General features: G+C 43.5%; 2 protein-coding genes across 4 annotated transcripts in view; both read right to left on the bottom strand.

Annotated features, from left to right (window-relative positions):
- SYNJ1 (synaptojanin 1) overlaps window positions 1-6811 on the bottom strand; it is an 89907-nt gene extending 83096 nt beyond the window's left edge. For 2 of the 3 annotated variants that reach the window (XM_049627916.1, XM_049627918.1), the window contains exons 1-2: window positions 6602-6706; window positions 5509-5654 (exon numbers count right to left, since the gene is read on the bottom strand). In XM_049627916.1, the coding sequence (XP_049483873.1) occupies window positions 5509-5632 (124 nt within the window). In that variant the 5' untranslated portion in view covers window positions 5633-5654; window positions 6602-6706. The other variant, XM_049627917.1, reaches the window with a different exon arrangement.
- A 5898-nt stretch (window positions 6812-12709) lies between these two features.
- The window catches only part of PAXBP1 (PAX3 and PAX7 binding protein 1), a 34916-nt gene continuing 30421 nt past the window's right edge, over window positions 12710-17204 (bottom strand). The window contains exons 17-18 of the mRNA XM_049627919.1: window positions 16227-16381; window positions 12710-13891 (exon numbers count right to left, since the gene is read on the bottom strand). Coding sequence (XP_049483876.1) covers window positions 13774-13891; window positions 16227-16381 — 273 coding nt within the window. The 3' untranslated portion in view covers window positions 12710-13773. The remainder of the gene's footprint in view (window positions 13892-16226; window positions 16382-17204) is intronic.

Raw genomic sequence — 17204 nt, 5'->3', positions numbered from 1 at the left:
AAGAAACACAGAGATCCTCAACAGCTGTTGCACTGCCCAAACTATTAGCTTGAGGTAGTTCAGAGTATTAACAGTGGAGTACGTACTTCCTTTGATAATGTCCTATCTCTGTAAGGCTGGGTTTTCGGTAGTTGCTGCCGATAAAAAGCAAGTACGGCAGAAGCAGAACGGAAATGGGGGTGGAGCTGCCCAATCTGAGTCTGAGATGTGAAAAGCTGTTCAATGCTCAACAGGCACATACATATCCCATTAGTAAATAACTGGTTATTTAGGAAGGAAAGAAATTATTTCCAATTTACTTGCATTATTTTTCAAATAGGTACCAGAGTTCTTAGGACAGAACTATTTAACATTTGGACCTAATTATTTAATAAGCAGAACAGTGGCCTAGGGGTGCTGTGAAAAACTTAATGAGACACCACAAAACAATAAAGTGTAGGAACCTCTGGCTTGATGTTGTGACTGGGAGAGGAAGCTTCCAGTAAATGGCAACTATTATTTCATTATAATCGCTCCTTTAGAGCGCGCAGTTTTACAGAAAAGGCAGTGTAATCCACATTCAGTGACAAAGATTTCCAGAATATTGTCCTATAGTTTTATGGTTCATAGTTCCGTGATAAAAGAAAAAAAAGTAGGTAAATGAAGAAACTCAGATGGACAAGCTGGGGTAAAACCAGGTCCAGCATGGAGGGATACAGCCCTGCTGTCTAGGAAGCACGTGATTTGAGTCCATCAGGATTCAAAAGGACTTGGAAAGCCTGAAAATCATCTTACCAGCAGGCAGATAAAAGCAATGAATCCTTCCTTCTATACTGGCATATACTGAAAGAGCAACAGCTCTAATATTAAGAGTTAGGAATTTATCTCACCACCTTACATCCCATCTTCTAAACAGGTGATCCAGAACTTCTGTTTCTAGAAATCATCCTTCATTTCCCGTGTGCTGACCTCCTCTGCATTTCTTTCTTAGGACACAATTATGACCGTAAAGTATTTACCCTCTGCTGAAGCACGAGATGGGTTGAAAAACAACGAGATAGTTCGTGAATTCAGAGCACAGCATGTTAGCAGTCAGACCGGTGATGTGCGGCAGTCCTGCTGTGTAACTGGACAGAAGAGGGAAACGGAACCTGACACAAAACTGGTAGATATCCCTCTTTAACCTCTTGTTGAATTAATTCCCGAGGAAAAATGTGTTATGACTTGCTGCTCACACTGGTCCAGACACAGTATACTAGTCACGGAGAATCTACTGCCTACACTCAACCACTGCCCCTCAGACATCAAATTTTAGCTTAATTAAGCAGCTTTCTGGACTGATAACTTCTATATGTCTTTCATATCAGCAGTTCAGTCAAACACCAATTCTTTAAAAGATAAAAAAAAAAAATCAATTTTAGAGAAAAAAGGTACCATACTTTCAAACTTTTGTGAACTTTGCAAGCTAGCTTAGGTTAATCTCCTCCTCACCCCGGCCCACCCCCCACGGCACTACTTTAGCCACTTATTCTGTAACTGTGAGTGGAACACTGTGCCAAGCAGTAGGGATACAAAGATTACCAAGACATGGGTTTTTCCCTTACAGAGTAGAGTATCCAGACACGGAAGTTCCACATAATTAAAAGGGCTATGGGAGCATTAGCACTACGGTTCAGGCTGAACGTTTCAAGAAAACTACTTCTTAATATATATAAGTATATTTACATTATACAACTAGTTATTATAATATTGATATCAATAGGAAATAATAGCATTAACATTCTGGCCACCTGGTTACTTCGGATAAAATGTGCAAGCTAAAAAGTTATCCCATAATCTAGCACAGAAATATAAACTATGACTCTAAAGCCTACGTAAACTATGCTCAGAATAATCATCCCAACCTGATCACGTCAGAATCTCTAGGGGGCTGGAGCCCAGGGAACCAGTATTTATGACCCCTCGCCAGGTGATTACAATATGCAAACAGGGCTGAAAACCACTGGTTCACCGATTAAGTCACAGCATCATGACTGATTTACGTTTTAAAGCCTAGCAACATAAAGACAGAGTCCTGAGGCTGGATTGGTGGACACTCAGGCCCTACAAAGATCCATGATCTGAAACTGTTTTTACTGTGTTTTCACTGGCACCTTATTTTTTGATCTGCGCTAATAATATGAAATGGAAGGTTTCATGTTGGGTATCTCATGGCATTTCTGGCATAAGCCAAGACAACGAAGTGACTGTCAATCCTCAATGATATGTACTGCCTAAGATGTCTACATTTTTAAACTTTACTCTTTAAAGCCAGGACAACTAGAGCCTGTAGAAATCATAAACTTTTGGTACATGACGGAGGCCCGCAAGGGTCACTTTTACCACCTGCTTTTAGAAAGAGCACCTGCATACAAGCATGTGGAGAACCACAAACCAGTGCATAAAAAGGGTTTATCCCGTGATACGGACTGAGTTCTAGAGAAATGACGAAAAGGAAGAGACAAGAACGAGATGGAGTGGGCGGGTGGCGCAGATTCTCAGGAAGGAAGACTGGAGCGAGAATGACAGGCTTCGAGTGCAAAGGTGGAGACGAGCATTCTAGGGAAGAGGGTGTAGCAGGAACAGCATGATGAAGGGTGGAACAAGCACAGTACTTTGGGAAGGCACTGTGGAACCAGAAGAGTCTCCCCCGAAACGAGATCCACACCCATGCTGGACACACAGGGTGGGGCCAAGCTATGGAAGGCCTTGAAGGACAGGTTGAGGACTTAAACCTAATCTTCTTGAAAAATGGGGTTACACTTTGGTTTAATACCGAACGTGATTTTAGAAGATTCTTCTAAAAGACCCAGGATCCGAAGCAGGCTCCAGGCTCTGAGCTGTCAGCACAGAGCCCGACGCGGGGCTCGAACTCACGAGCTGTGAGATCATGACCTGAGCCGAAGTCAGACGCTTAACCGACTGAGCCACCCAGGCGCCCCAAGACAATATTCTTAATATTCTTTTCCTTAAAATGTTAATGCTAAAATGCACGGTTTAGGAAGTTTGCTTTTTCTTAACCATTATTTGGCATAAAAGCTGCTGGAGGTTTGGATGAATGATTATCCTTTGGTTTCCTACCTGAGAATAAAAGCGATAATCCTAGTAACTATGGGTAGTGCATCCTGTGTAGCTGAAAATGCAACTCCCTATTATCACCAGTAACCACAACTGAAGAAACATTTAAATTTTAGACAAATTAGGGGCGCCTAAGTGGCTCAGTTGGTTAATACCTGACTGTTGATTTTGGCTCGGGTCATGATCTCACAGTTTGTGAGTTCGAGCCCCATGTGGGGCTGTGCTGACAGGGAGCCTCCTTAGAATTCTCTCTTTCTCCCTCTCTCTCTCTGTCTCTCTCTCTCACCCCGCCCCTCCCCTGCTCACACTCTATCTCTCAAAACTAAATAAACATACATTTTTTTAATGTTTATTTAGTTTTGAGAGAGAGAGAGATAGAGCGTGAGCAGGGAAGGGGCAGAGAGAGGGAGACACAGAATCTGAAACAGGCTCCAGGTTCCAAGCTGTCAGCACAGAGCCTGAGGCGGAGCTCGAACTCACGAACCCTGAGATCATGACCTGAGCCAAAGTCGGATGCTTACCCGACTGAGCCACCTTGGTGTCCCATAAATAAACATTTTTAAAAAATAAAAAATAAGTAAATTTAGACAAATTAGAAAATCAGGTGACATCACCAAAAAAACCACCACATACAAACAGTTGAGAAATAGTTCAAGACGAAACCAAACCATTTTCCCCCAGATATTTTAAATTAAGAATTCATCAGTATAAAGAACTATATTTGTCGTCTGAAAAAAAAGGCTATGCCAATTAATACTATAGCAAGTTATATATCAGTTTATTTAAATATAAAAAACAGTTAGAAGGAATTAAGTCCATACTAAGTATAACCCATCTTAAGACTTGTTTTCTTAGAACGCAAATAGCTCTATCCTGCTCACTCAAACCATGTTACTATATGTACCAAAAATATATACACTTCTCATACATTATACTTTGCTCAGCCTTTTCTTTTTTTTTTTTTTTTTTTTTTTTAACGTTTATTTATTTTTGAGACAGAGAGAGACAGAGCATGAAGGGGGGAGGGGCAGAGACAGAGGGAGACACAGACTCGGAAGCAGGCTCCAGGCTCTGAGCTGTCAGCCCAAAGCCCGACGCGGGGCTCGAACTCCCGGACCGCGAGATCGTGACCTGAGTTGAATTCGAACGCTTAACCGACTGAGCCACCCAGGCGCCCCACTCAGCCTTTTCTTTATGTTACTACCCTTTCTTCTAATCAAGATAAAATTTACTACTTTAGAGTTTTAAGATCAGGTTAACATTTTAACAGGTTAATACTCTGTATGCAAAATGCAGGGTCTTATGTATGCTGCTCACTTACTGAATCTGAAGAAAGTTTCAAAGTTTAAAATATTTAGGGACTTTTTTTTTAAGCATGACTTTCAAACGCTATTTTTAATTTATAAAAATATGACCAGTAGCTAAACTAATGCTAACAAAGCAAAAATATGACAAAGAAACAAGTAGTTACCACTAGAAGGACTTTAAAAACAGAATCACATTTCTAGTAACCCCAACCTGGAGTTCTCCGCCAAAATCTCAGATTAAGAAAGAAAATTAATATTCAAATTAGTCTTTTTATTTTTAATTTCATCCATTTGCCCAGAAAATAACCCAGACCACACTAATCTACTATTTTTCTTGTGGGGCAGTAGTCCTTTTCTTTATCAAAATAATTTTTTAAAATAACATGAAATCAATCACATTATCTCACATGAAATTCTAGAAGTTTACAATTCTCTCAATAAAAACATAAGGGCCTCACCAAAGATACTCCAAAAACATTAGATAAATACTCTTGGAATTCATTACTATAACTGATATACAAGAAATCCTGTTGTTCATTACAGGGGCACCTGGGTGGCTCAGTCGGTTAAGTGTGGGACTTCAGCTCAAGTCACGATCTCGTGGTCCCTGAGTTCAAGCCCCCCATAGGGCTCACTGCTGTCAGCCTGTCAGCTCAGAGGCTGCTTTGGATCCTCTGCCCCTCTCCCCCCCCCCCCCCCAAAAAAAAAAAAAAAGAAAAGAAATCCTGCTCATTACAGTAAAAATGTCAAGCAAGCCTATACAGGGTGATGTGATGTGATACGAACTGTGACAATATTTCTTTGGAAAGAAAGATTTACTTTTAGGAGGAGGCAAAGAATCCAAGGAAGCAAAAACCTGTGCCCAAACTTGCACTTCGCCCCCGACCCCCAATAGAAACCTGCAAGGGGGGGCGGGGGGGGCGGAAAAAAAAGAAAATGAAAGTTTAAAATAAGGTTTAATGAAAAGAAAATAAGGGCATACTCCGCTCCACCAAATACAGCGAAGGGGCTGTCAGGGTCATCTCTAAAAAAATGGTTGAATCTGAATAATTTCAAATCAAAACAGAGGCATACTGATCAGCTGGGCTAATAACAGACGACTTACAAAGCACAGCTACGGCCCCAGACTCGAACATGAGACATTCTTCCTTATGCCTGGTTTCCACGATGACACTGAAAGGTGGAGGATCCAGTTTGTGATAGATCCGAAATCCTTTGCTGAACGCCATTCTCCTTTCTTCAGAGGCAGCCCTGTGAAAACCAAGCAAAGCAAATGAAGCTAACGTTTCCTTCTGCAGCAAGGACTGCAAGGCATCCAGAAGTCCCTCCCTGCCAGGTTTTGATGGGGGGGGGGGGGGGGGGGAAAAAAAAAAAAACAAAACAAACGGAGCTCAAGGGAGCGAATGGTTTATTCCAAAAGATAAGCCGTCACTTAATTTTACCAAAAAGCCAGAGGAAAAGCTACCAATTCTCACGGCAAGGCAACAACACAAGGCTTAATTACACTCTATGTCCACGAACGGTTTGGTTAAGATGAGTTTCCGTTTACTTTGTGTTTACCAAAAGGAAAGATTTTGAGCGTATTTCGTTCGGAGTTGTTTATCAGCTTCCTGCTTCAGGATTTGTCACTACGTTGAAAGGGAACCGATTCGGGAACTTCAAGCCGTCCCTTTGCGGGGGAAGGAGAGGAGGTGGGAGGGAAGGTTAAAGAGGCCGGTTCAAAGCTCCTTAGGGGGCAGGAGGAGGGAAAGGATTATCCGACACGACACGACTGGCTCTCCCGGGGGCGGCAGCGAAGGGCAAGGGAAGCGGCACAGGTTACCGCCACCTCCCGCCCGGCCGCAGGCCACCGCCGGCTGGGGAGACAGCAGGCGGAAGCCCGTAAATATGAATGGCCACCCGGGAAGAGTCACGACTCGGGACACGGACCCGACCGGGGATCCTCGGGGATCCCGGGCAGACGACCGCCCGGGAAAGCAGCTCCGTCCCAGGGGGGCGAAGCCGCCGAGCCGCCCGATCCCTTTATGCGCCAGCAGAGACGACCCGGCGCCCAGACCGACTTGGTTCCTCTCCCGCGGGCTGGCTGACAGCCGCTGTCACCACAGCCCCCGGCCCGACGCAGCGCCCCGCACAACCTGTAGTCTGCTCACAACCTCGCCCGCCCTCCCGAGCCTGGGCTGCCCGCGGTCGCCCCTCACCGTTCCCGCCCGGGCTGCGGCGGGGGAGGCTGACCAGGAAGCGTCCGCCCGCACGCCCGGCTGCCGGTGGGTCTGGCCGCGGCCGCTCCCCGCCCCCCGCCGGCTCGCTCACCTCTTTCTCCGGCTCCTCCTCCTCCTTCTCCCGCAGCCGCCGCCGCCACAGCCGCCGGAAGCGTCACTTCCGCTCCAGCAGGCCTCTCTTCCGCATTGCGCCGCGGCCGGGGGCGGAAGGCCCGCCCCTCGGGGGAAAGGCGGGGCGTCAGAAGGGAGGCTCCGCCCACTCCGGACCTCCCTGCGAGTCCGAAACCGTGGGCCGCCTGCTTTCTCCACGCGCAGCGACCTTCACCTCAGGCGGCCTGCCGCCGGGGCCGCGGCTGCAGGTCACTGGGGATATGGGGACGAGGAGGATCGGCCTCCCTGGCCCCCTCGCGGGGGCTTTTCAGAACTTACCAACCCTCCCCGTGAGCGCCAGGGAGGGACTCGGGGGAAAAGCTTTGGGGACCGGGTATTGATGTACCCAAGATGAGTGTCAGGACCACCCCCTGTCGCCCCCACCGGCCTGACGGCCGGGGTGGGGGGGGGGCGGGTAGGGCTCGGGACTGTCAGCAGGAGGGCCAACCGGACGGCGCCTGAAGAGCTGTCCATGGTGTCTCCACGCCAACAGCGCTCTGTTCCCATCTGAGCGTCTGGATAAGCAGAAGAAAAACTAATGCCCGCTTTGGAACAACTCTGAACAACTCTGTCGGCTGCCTTTTCTTCTGGCGTGTTCCAGAGCTCTCAGGTTCCAGAGCTCTCAGGAACACTGTAGGAGAGTGCTCAGTTGTGCAAACGGTGGACACTCGGATGTCACAAACCAGGACCTCAAGACTGAGTTGAAACATGGCTGTTCTCAGGCAACTATGTTTGTCACTGAATGGCGAAAAGCTTTCGTCAACCATGCAATTTAATAACGGACGGCGTCCTAACCCTTTCGTTTTTTGATTTTTTAACAAATCACGCTATATGGCTAATATCAATGTTTCCCACGGAGGTTTCATTTTCTTTCCACTCAGTAGACCTAAATATGGAAATGAAGTCAAAGCCGACGGGGCCAAAAGGAATTGAAATCCTGAAGAACCCAGAACTCTGAGAAACTGTTTCTGCTTGCCTCTGTTTTTTCTTTACCTCTTCCCCTTCTTGCCTTTATTTTAGGAGCAAAAGCAGAATTTAAACTTGTTATCTTGCACAAAGTCATTTCCCCCTCCAGGCCCTGTCATGTGACTTGATTTAACATTTCTTCATCCATTTTAGAGAAGCTGGACCCACCCTGGTTTCAGGATACTAAAGTAGCTCTAATTCGTTAGAAAAAGAAGCCATTTCTTTTCTAGAAGGAGAGATGCAAAGACACATTTAGTTCTGAGAACTGGAGGGGATTTCTCATTTAGTACTATTTACTTAGAAAAAGGTGTTTTTGATGTTAGTAGTGGTTACTGACAACAGCCTCAGAATTAAACCTAATTTAAACTGCTAGACTGTGGTTGCTTTTTTTTCCAGAAGAATCCATCTCAATTAGAGATTGCATTTGACGGAAAAAAAGTAGATGGGAGTGGGTGAGAATGGAAATTTTATTTGCCTATTCAGTTATGCCTCTCTAGCCCTGAAGGCATGGCAGATGTATGCACCAGAAAAACATATGGAAAGATATTTTGCTCCAGGAGAGATGTTGATGTTATTGAATACTTTGCTTGGGAGTTGTTTTTTATGACAGCTGAGATCCAGAAAAGAGAAGTTGTTAAAAAATTACTGTTTCAAGTAGAGTTGGGACCAGAAACCAAACTTGCCCACCCCAAACCTAAGCTCACTTCCATCATGCCTGTCTGGGAGGCTGCAATGAAGAGTCCCCCACGCCCCCACCCCTACTTCTCAGAGTGGGAATTGTGGGTACCGGGCTCTTTTAGAAGCAGGTGTTCTGCCTACTTCTGATTTCTTTTGATTTGGGACTAAGGAGAGTAAGGTCAAAGTTTCTTGGTTCTGGGTGTGAACTGCTATTTCTTTCTTCAAAATAAACTGGGTGGAGGCAGGAGAGATAAGCAGGACTCCTTCCTAGAGCTGTCAGAAGGCCACAACCTTTCCAAATCCTTTCAAAATGGATCATTTTAGTCATGAATAAGCATGCCCAGGGTTTGAAAACTCAAAGGCCATTTTACTAGTGACTTCTATAGAATGTAATTCCTTCTTTTTCTTGTCCCTCTTACTACTTACGCTTGTTACAGCACATGAAAATAGCCAAATTTTCACCAGGTTTGAAGAGCGTCGGTGGGGGTTGGGAGGGGAGAGCACTGACTTAAAATACAAGTTACGTGGCACACACAAACTTCTGAGGTCTTAAGGGCCCACAGAGATGTGCTGACACTTTCTTGACCCTTCAAAATGAGCAATGAGGCCTGTGGGTAGGCTCAAAAATAGCACATCCTAATCCCTGGGACATGTGAATGTTAATTTATAGGGAAAACAAGTCTTTGCTGCTGTGATTGAGTTAAGGATCTTGAGATTATTTTGCTTTCTCTGGGCAGGCCCTAAATGCAATCACAGCTGTTCTTATAGTGGCAGAGAGAAACCAGACACACACAGAGGCAATATGAAGACAGAAGTAGAGACGGGAGCAAGGTGGCCACTAGCCAAAGAATGTCAGCAGCCCCCAGAAGCTGGGAGAGAGCAGGAAGGATTCTTCCCTAGAGCCTTTGGAACATGCACTGCCACCACCTTGATTTTGTACTTCCGGGTTCCAGCACTGTGAGAAAAGCCCTATTGTTTTAAACTACCCAGTTTGTGATCACTTATTACAACAGCCACAGACAATTAATGTAAGACTTAAGTGACTTTCCATCAAGAGAGAACCTGAGGTCAGCCAAACAGCCCCAATGCCATTTTTAAAAAAAGTGTTGACAGATGTCTTAACACGAATTAGTAGTAGGGCCTACTTTTCCATACAGCCTGAATTTTATCAAAATGCTAGAAAACAACTGGCAAACTTGGGGAATACGAACAGCCTCATTCAGTTCTCTTTAACAGGCTCTTGTTCAGGTTACGTACACCAGAGCTAGCTTTTATATCAGGATCTGCAGAGAGCTATTAGTATATAGAAAGGGGTGGCTTCTTGTTGAAGACAAACTAGTGGTCCTGAGGGGCAACACAAGAGTAGGTTCCAAATAGCATTAGCTGTTTCCTGTGCATGAGCTTACGGCAATCAGTGAAGAAGGAGACTTTAACTTGGCAAAACAGAAACCCTGTAAGTAGAAAATATAGTCAGCTGGAGAGCAGAATCATTGTGAAAATAAAATCACACAAAAACTTCAAAGACTGAAAAACTGCTCATGCACACATCAAGAAACTTGTGTGACAAAAAGTTTTCGTTTCAAAACAACAGACCGACTCCAAGGAGCTCAAGTGAAGGGGTTTGTTTTCATGACACACAAGATTCTCATGGAAATCAAAGGACCTGAGCAGTACAGCAAGGCCCGACCTCACTGAGATGGGAGCTAGAGGGTGTCACCTGTCAACCTGGATCTTGGTCCCTAAGCAACAGGTGTCTCTGGAATTGCAACACCTAAGGTTACATGCAAAGGTAAGCTTTCACGGGCAAGGTGGTTTTGTAGAGTGGCTTAGGATGCCTTCCACAGAATTTGTCAGACCTTTCACCCTTCACTATGTGTTTTGGATCATCAAGCACAGGATACAAAATGTATTTACCTGAAGATCTTTTTAAATAAGAGCCCCAAAACTAAGGACCACTGTATATGGGCATTCTCAGTGACCTGCATGATTGTCAACATCCAAGCCCCAGCCCTAGAAGAAAGCCAATATAAATTACTGGGGCCTGACGGTCCAGAAGCAGGCCAGGGGCCAGTCAACATTGCACATCAAAACCAATTCCAGGTAACAATTTTTAGCCCGTCTGCCTTTGCCAGGCAGTCTGAAACCACTCTCAGCAACTGAATCGGGTATCCATACAGTTTCCATTTTGGAGGGCAGTCTCCAAAGCATTTTGGACAATGACAGCCTTGCCAAAGCAGAAGGTCTCCCAAACATTCAGTCATACTTCATTCTTACTACAAGTAGAAGTTATTGTTCTCATTTTCATTTACTGGAAACAACAAACCAAAATTGTGGTTACAGTCAGCGATTACAGTTACAGTGTGGTTATAGCAAAAGTCCCTTTACTATATGGGTATCACCATGTCAGAGAGGAGTTCTGGTAACCAGACAGAAGTAGCATCTTACATAATGCACTTTGGAGCTCTACAACATTTGGCCATTTTTTAGGATTTCATGACTTCAAGAGAAATTAGCATTTAAAACAAAATTAGGCACTTATCAAAACTCACTGCACTATATACACTTAAATTGAAGGGGGTAGACTTTACTGTTTAGAAAATCATACCTCAATAAAGCTGGCTTTAAAGAAATTCGGGAGCTTTACATTTTAGTCTAGTCTCATGAGGAAAAGGTGCTCACTGAGGCTTGTGTAGTTTGGGGCCAGTTCTGGGTGATAGGATTATTACCGCAGGCAACAATGGCTCAGGTCAACTGAAGCCCTCTGGGGGATGACATGGAACATACCTGAGAGATTACAAGTTGGCCTGGTAGCCATGATATCATGCCCCTCCCATGTCCCGCAAGGAGATCCTGGGCATCAGTGAGCCAGAGTGGCGGTGAGACGAAGGGCAGCTCCTGAAGACCTGAAACTCCTCAGAGCTGAGACTCTGCGTTGAGGAGGCCCGGTCAGCCTTGTATCTGAGACTTTAATTCTTTCCATTTCTGCTTGAGAGGCCATGATCTCCGTTCTCAGTCTCCCCTGGCCTCCTCCATCCCCTTCTTCTTTCCCCCTTATTGTCACTCCCCCTCAATAATCTCTTGTACATCTACTGCTAGCTCGGCAATTGCTCCCCAGAGGCCCCCAACTACTGGGTATTTCTCTTTCCACCCCCTTCTTTGCCCGAGGGCTGTTCCCTGGGACATCAGCTGCTGGACACTCCAGCCCGCCACACAGGCCCAGAGGAAGCCCTTGGGCAGAGGTGCAGGTGTGTGCAGGAATGCAAGCATCAACAGCGGGATGGGGGGTTGGGGCCAACAGCACTGGTGTAATGCAGCAATCAGTCTTTATGACTGGGGTTTATACGGTCTCAATAAAAATAACTTTCCTTCGGGAAAAGCTTTCTCACGCATTCTAGAGTTGTTTCGGAAGACTCCTCCAAAAGGAAAAACTGAAAAAGCAAACCCTTAGCTTTATTAAAATGTCACCCTCTACTCACCTTCTGCCAGTTCCCTTCATAAGAAAGGATGTCCTTTAGACATTTCAGGAGAATTTTTTTCTGGTTGAGACAGGGGAGCCACTTGCCTTACGCACACGTCTATGTTAAGTTCACCTTCTGTCAAGGTCCCAGTGTGGTAATCAAGTCCATTCCTGAAACCGAAACAGCCTGCTGGGCTGCAGAGGATAACAAGTCTCAAAGCTGACTGCAGGAGTCCTTACAAGTAGACACAGGAAAAGCCATCAGTCGAATGGGTTTGGAAACACAAATTTAAGGCACAAATGATGTGCAGGTCATGTGTGTACATGTTTGTATGTTTGATTCCATTGAAATTCTCATTTCAATTCTACTTAGAATTAATGTTTTCTCATTTCAATTCTGTTTAGAAGGCCACTATTGTGGAACAGAATGAGTATGCAGGGATAAGTAATGTTCCTACAATAAAGATAAAACTGACAGGGGTGCCTGGGTGGCTCAGTCTGTTGGGCGTCTGACTTTGGCTCAGGTCATCATCTCCCAGCTCGTGAGTCTGAGTGCCGCATTGGGCTCTGTGCTGATAGCTCAGAGCCTGGAGCCTGCTTCCGATTCTGTGTCTCCCTCTTTCTCTGCCCCTCTCCCACTCACGCTCTCTTTCTCTCAAAAATAAACAAGCTCTAAAAAAGTTAAAAAAAAAAAAAAAAAAGATAAAACTGAAGTGCATGTTTTCTATTCTAATTATTTGACCTGACCAAGAGCACACATGCTAAGAGTCTCACCGTATCAGAGTCCTATGAAATGTTCTAACTAAAATTAGTCACCAGCAAAATACAACAAAGGATCTATTTAAAAATTAATTTAATGCTTGGCTAAAGCTTAATTACATATATAGTTATCAAACAATAGTCCTTAATTTCCAAAAAGTTCCTCTTGAAAATCACAGAATCAGAAAGCATAAACTTTAAAACAAGTTCTCTGAGTATTTACAATGTGGTATAAACATTATAGAAGACCAAGGATCTTAAATTGCCTGGGTGTAGCTCGTCAGCAAGGCGTATTCTTTATTGCATATATAACTCACATATGTGGGATTTTAAATAAAATGACAGACTATGAAAATTCAAATGCATGTATTTTTGTAAGCTGGTCAGGGGGGTAGACTCATGAATGAGACAGGACACTCAGCCCAAAACCATGCAGTTAGGTTTGTGGGGCTATTATTTCCCAAAGTTAAACTTCTGTGTGTTCTTTTCAAAAACCTATGTTGCATATATTATTCAGAGTTCATATGAAACCCTCATTAGACTGTAATGCTGATTCAAGGAAGAAAGTTTCCATTCACCCAATGACTAAGTCCACACTCCACTCTCAATTTTAAGGCAGCAAAGCTACAGTGATAGCAACTGCTAACCAAAAGGTGACGAACACTTAGTCACTTGCCAGCCCTTTTGTTGCAACAGGGTAGTAATTCCCTAAGACAACTTGCTACTGAGTAATAATCTGTTGTTAAAAGGCTTACTCTGTAGAAAAACACCACAAATTTCCAGTGTGAAAGTAACTCCACGATGGTATAAATATATATATGCATAATTACACAATTTACACTGCACACATCGTTTACAGAGAACAATTAACTGAGAGGTTAATTTGAATAACCATATAAAATATTTCTGTAAACCAAGTATGACAGGCAGTAAGGAAAACATTAACAGGCTTTCCTAGAAATAATGTGAATTCCTTCCATTCCAAAGAAATTACATTTAAGGACACAGTCTTGAATATTAATAATGTTCTTTGTATTAAAACAAGAATCAATATTTTACAGTTTAAGAAACTTTACATATATACAACATTTATACACTGGGAATGGTATTAAAGCAAACAGGCTTTTTTAGTCTCACAGATCTATTTTCCTTCAATCAAAGACTTAAATTCTTTCACATTGTGGTCACTTGCAACAGACATAGCATGATCCAGAGCGCGAACACTTGCAAGGAGTTTTACTATCTGTTTTATGTTTTCCCTAAAAAAGAAAAAAAAAATGCAGCAACATCTCATTAATTAGTACAAAAGCCTTCGAAGGAGAATTTGTTATTGACTTTATGACCATTTTTGAGGTTTGCAATCCATTTTTTCAAGCACACATTTTTAAAGAAGACAGAAATAAGCAAACTACGGCATATAAAAAAAATTGTCCATATAAAAGCAAAGATTGTATAGTTTAAAGGACTAGCCCAGAGATCAAGGATCCACTTTCTAAAACAAAAACACCCCCAAATTTCACTCAGATCAATTCTATCATTCACAGCTAGAAAGGAAAGAAAGCGATCTGCTGCCAAACTACTTTCAGAGCCCTGCCGCCCTTTCCCGCCCAAACCAGGGACCGAGCTCTTTCAAGATCATATCTGCAACACAAATCATATTTGTGTCTTCATCCCCCATCCATCCACCAACCCAGCATAATCTCTACTCTACCAAAATTCACTAAGAAAGCAGTAAACTGGCTTCCTCTATCACCCTGGCCAGCAGTCATTCTGTGTAGCCCTCAAATTTTAGCATACATCTAAGTTACCTAGAGGGTTGCTGAAACCCAGATCCCTAGGCCCCCTACCCAGAATTCTGACTCAGTAGGTCTGGGGTGGGGCCTGAGAATTCGCATTTCTAACAAAGCTCCCAGGTGAGGCTGATGCTGCGATTCAGGAACCACTTTCAGAATGACCACTTATTTGAACCAAGTGTGAGAAACAGCACACAATGTGACATTAGCTGTCTCTTTTCCTCTGCAAATTGTAGCAAGCACTTTTTAGGGAAGGATTATAATCTGTAAAACTTTGTAACCCACATGGAACTTATTTTACAGTGTGTGGCACACAGCAAGTGCTTACAATAGCTGTTGAAGTTCTTTTCTGTAGAAAAATAAACACCGTTTGTTGATATTTAACTTCCTAACAAAAAAGACTATTTTTTAAAAATGTTTTTATTTATTTTGAGAGAGAGAGGGAGAGAGAATGCACGTGTGCCCAGGGGAGGGGCAGAGAGAGAGAGAGGGAGAGCCCATGCAGGGCTCAATCTCAGGAACCCTGAGATCATGACCCGAGCCAAGATCAACAGTCAGACGCTTAACTGACTGAGCCAACCACCCAGGCGCCCCAAAACACTGTTAAGTATACACACATCAAAGTTTAAAAAGTGAATAGGACTTATCTAGAAAAAAAACACTGGGAAGAAATATTAGTGCCAAGAAATAACAACACCAAAGATGAAATTAAAATATAAATCAAAATCACCTGCTGAAAGAAGTTTACCACTAAAACCTTTACTGCCTACTTGGTTTTTTAATCTTATTGTAAGAGATAGCAAATTTTCTTTTAAGAAAATAAGGTTCTTTTCCATGGAAGGGAAATGAAGGAAGAGAAAAAACGTTTTGTTACAGCGATATGACTAATGGTATGTATTCTGAAAATGAAAACTGTGACATTTGGAAGAATTTATGAAACTTTAAAAAAAATTCTTTCAGGGGTGCCTGGGTGGCTCAGTCGGTTGAGTGTTCGACTTCAGCCCAGGTCATGATCTCACAGTCTGTGAGTTCGAGCCCCGTGTCGGGCTCTGTGCTGACAGCTCAGAGCCGGGAGCCTGCTTCAGATTCTGTGTCTCCCTCTCTCTCTGCCCCTCCCCTGCTCATGCTTTGTCTCTCTCTGTCTCAAAAATAAATAAAAAATAAAAAATAAAAAAATTTTTTTTTTAAATTCTTTCAAATTTACTTGTTATTCTTACTTTTTATGCTAGAGATTTGTCCCAAAATTACAGGAACATCCAAGACAAGGTCCCCAAAAAGGTACAATGGTTCATTTATTCACTCCTTCTTTGCAACCCCTGACAAAAAATATGTACAAGCCGCTCCCCCAAAATCATGAGGGATGACCTTCAGTCTATGATATGGATACCAAAAAACTCAACACAGAACACAAATGTCCCCAAATTGGCATATCATCTTTAATACACTTTAAGTTTCAGTGACTGGCTTTTTGAGGGTTTACATCTATATAACGAACCCCCAGAGATTAAGATCCAGGACATTCCAACAGCCTGAAATCTCCCCAATTCTTCAAGGGAAGAGGCAGAGAAAACATTCAATCTCCTTAGGGATGCTACTTACTGTCATAAATAACATACTGAAAAAAGCTTAGGTGAAACACAAAAATGGAAAATGATGTGTTTTTGGTAGGTTTGCCAATACAACATCAGTGTACACAATTTAAAGTAAAATACAAATGTGACTCTAAGACATTTTCATAATAAATGTGACAAAAACTAAAGACTCTAGGTCACCATTTCATTCAACAATCGCAAAAAATTACCTTGCATTTCTTTTTTCCACATCAGAACATCCGATACTGTTTCTGTAGATTGTGTCTGCTAAGTGCACAAGGTATCGACAGAAGTTTTCTAACTGAGAGATAGTTCTTTCTCCTTTCAGATTCATGAACCACTGCTTGGGGAAACAATTGATTACCTATGAAGAAGAAAGATGTAAAATGAAACAGAACAAAATAAAGTGTCCAAAAGCTGATCCCAGACAACGGGTATAATGTACGTAAGTAGCAGGCAGGCTGCTGCACTACATACAGCTAATCACTTGACAAGGGATATCCTCTTAAACCCGACTTCCCACATCAGCTATCCAAACACACCTGAATATATCTGTATTTTTAGCTTCAACAGATTGGTACTCAAAAACGATAAATAACCTCCAGTATTTAATTAGGGACATAATATTGACAACACAATTGCTTCACCTTCCTGTCTTCCAAGAATCCCTAAGTGAACTGAACTGTCCTTTTATCAGCAGCTTTTGATATAACAACATGTGTGGCATAAACATCATATCGTAAGCCTCCCCATCCGGAACGACTCGGTGAGCAGGCGTCCATGCTGGCCCAGAGTGGGGTCCAGACTGCATCGTACCAGAGGCTGGGGGGCGGGGGCAGCTTAGGGCAAGAGCCTAAGCAAGGTGAACAGGGCAGTGTCAGTACTAAACTCAAGCAAGGTGAGGCTGATCCCCATAGGGGAGAGGGTAGTGTACTAGCAGAATTCAGTCCGAGTGGGTAGAGAAGGTTCCCCACTAAGGAACCCAGCGATGCTTGGAAAAATGAGTGATTCCAGAGCTGGCACTAAGCAAGGAGAACATGAGCCTGGAACAGCAAGTGCCAGAAAGCAAGAAAATGCTCCCTGAAAATGAGACGACATGCTATAAGGTCACAGACGTCAACAAGGGGCTCTAATGAAGTCTGGGAAAGCTTCTGCCAAAAATGCGGAATTTGAATCCAATCATCAGA

This window comes from Panthera uncia, chromosome C2 (assembly GCF_023721935.1).
Source record: "Panthera uncia isolate 11264 chromosome C2, Puncia_PCG_1.0, whole genome shotgun sequence".
Lineage (NCBI taxonomy): Eukaryota > Metazoa > Chordata > Mammalia > Carnivora > Felidae > Panthera > Panthera uncia.
The sequence above is the reverse complement of the archived record's forward strand: the minus strand, read 5'-3'. Positions and strand labels throughout refer to the sequence as shown.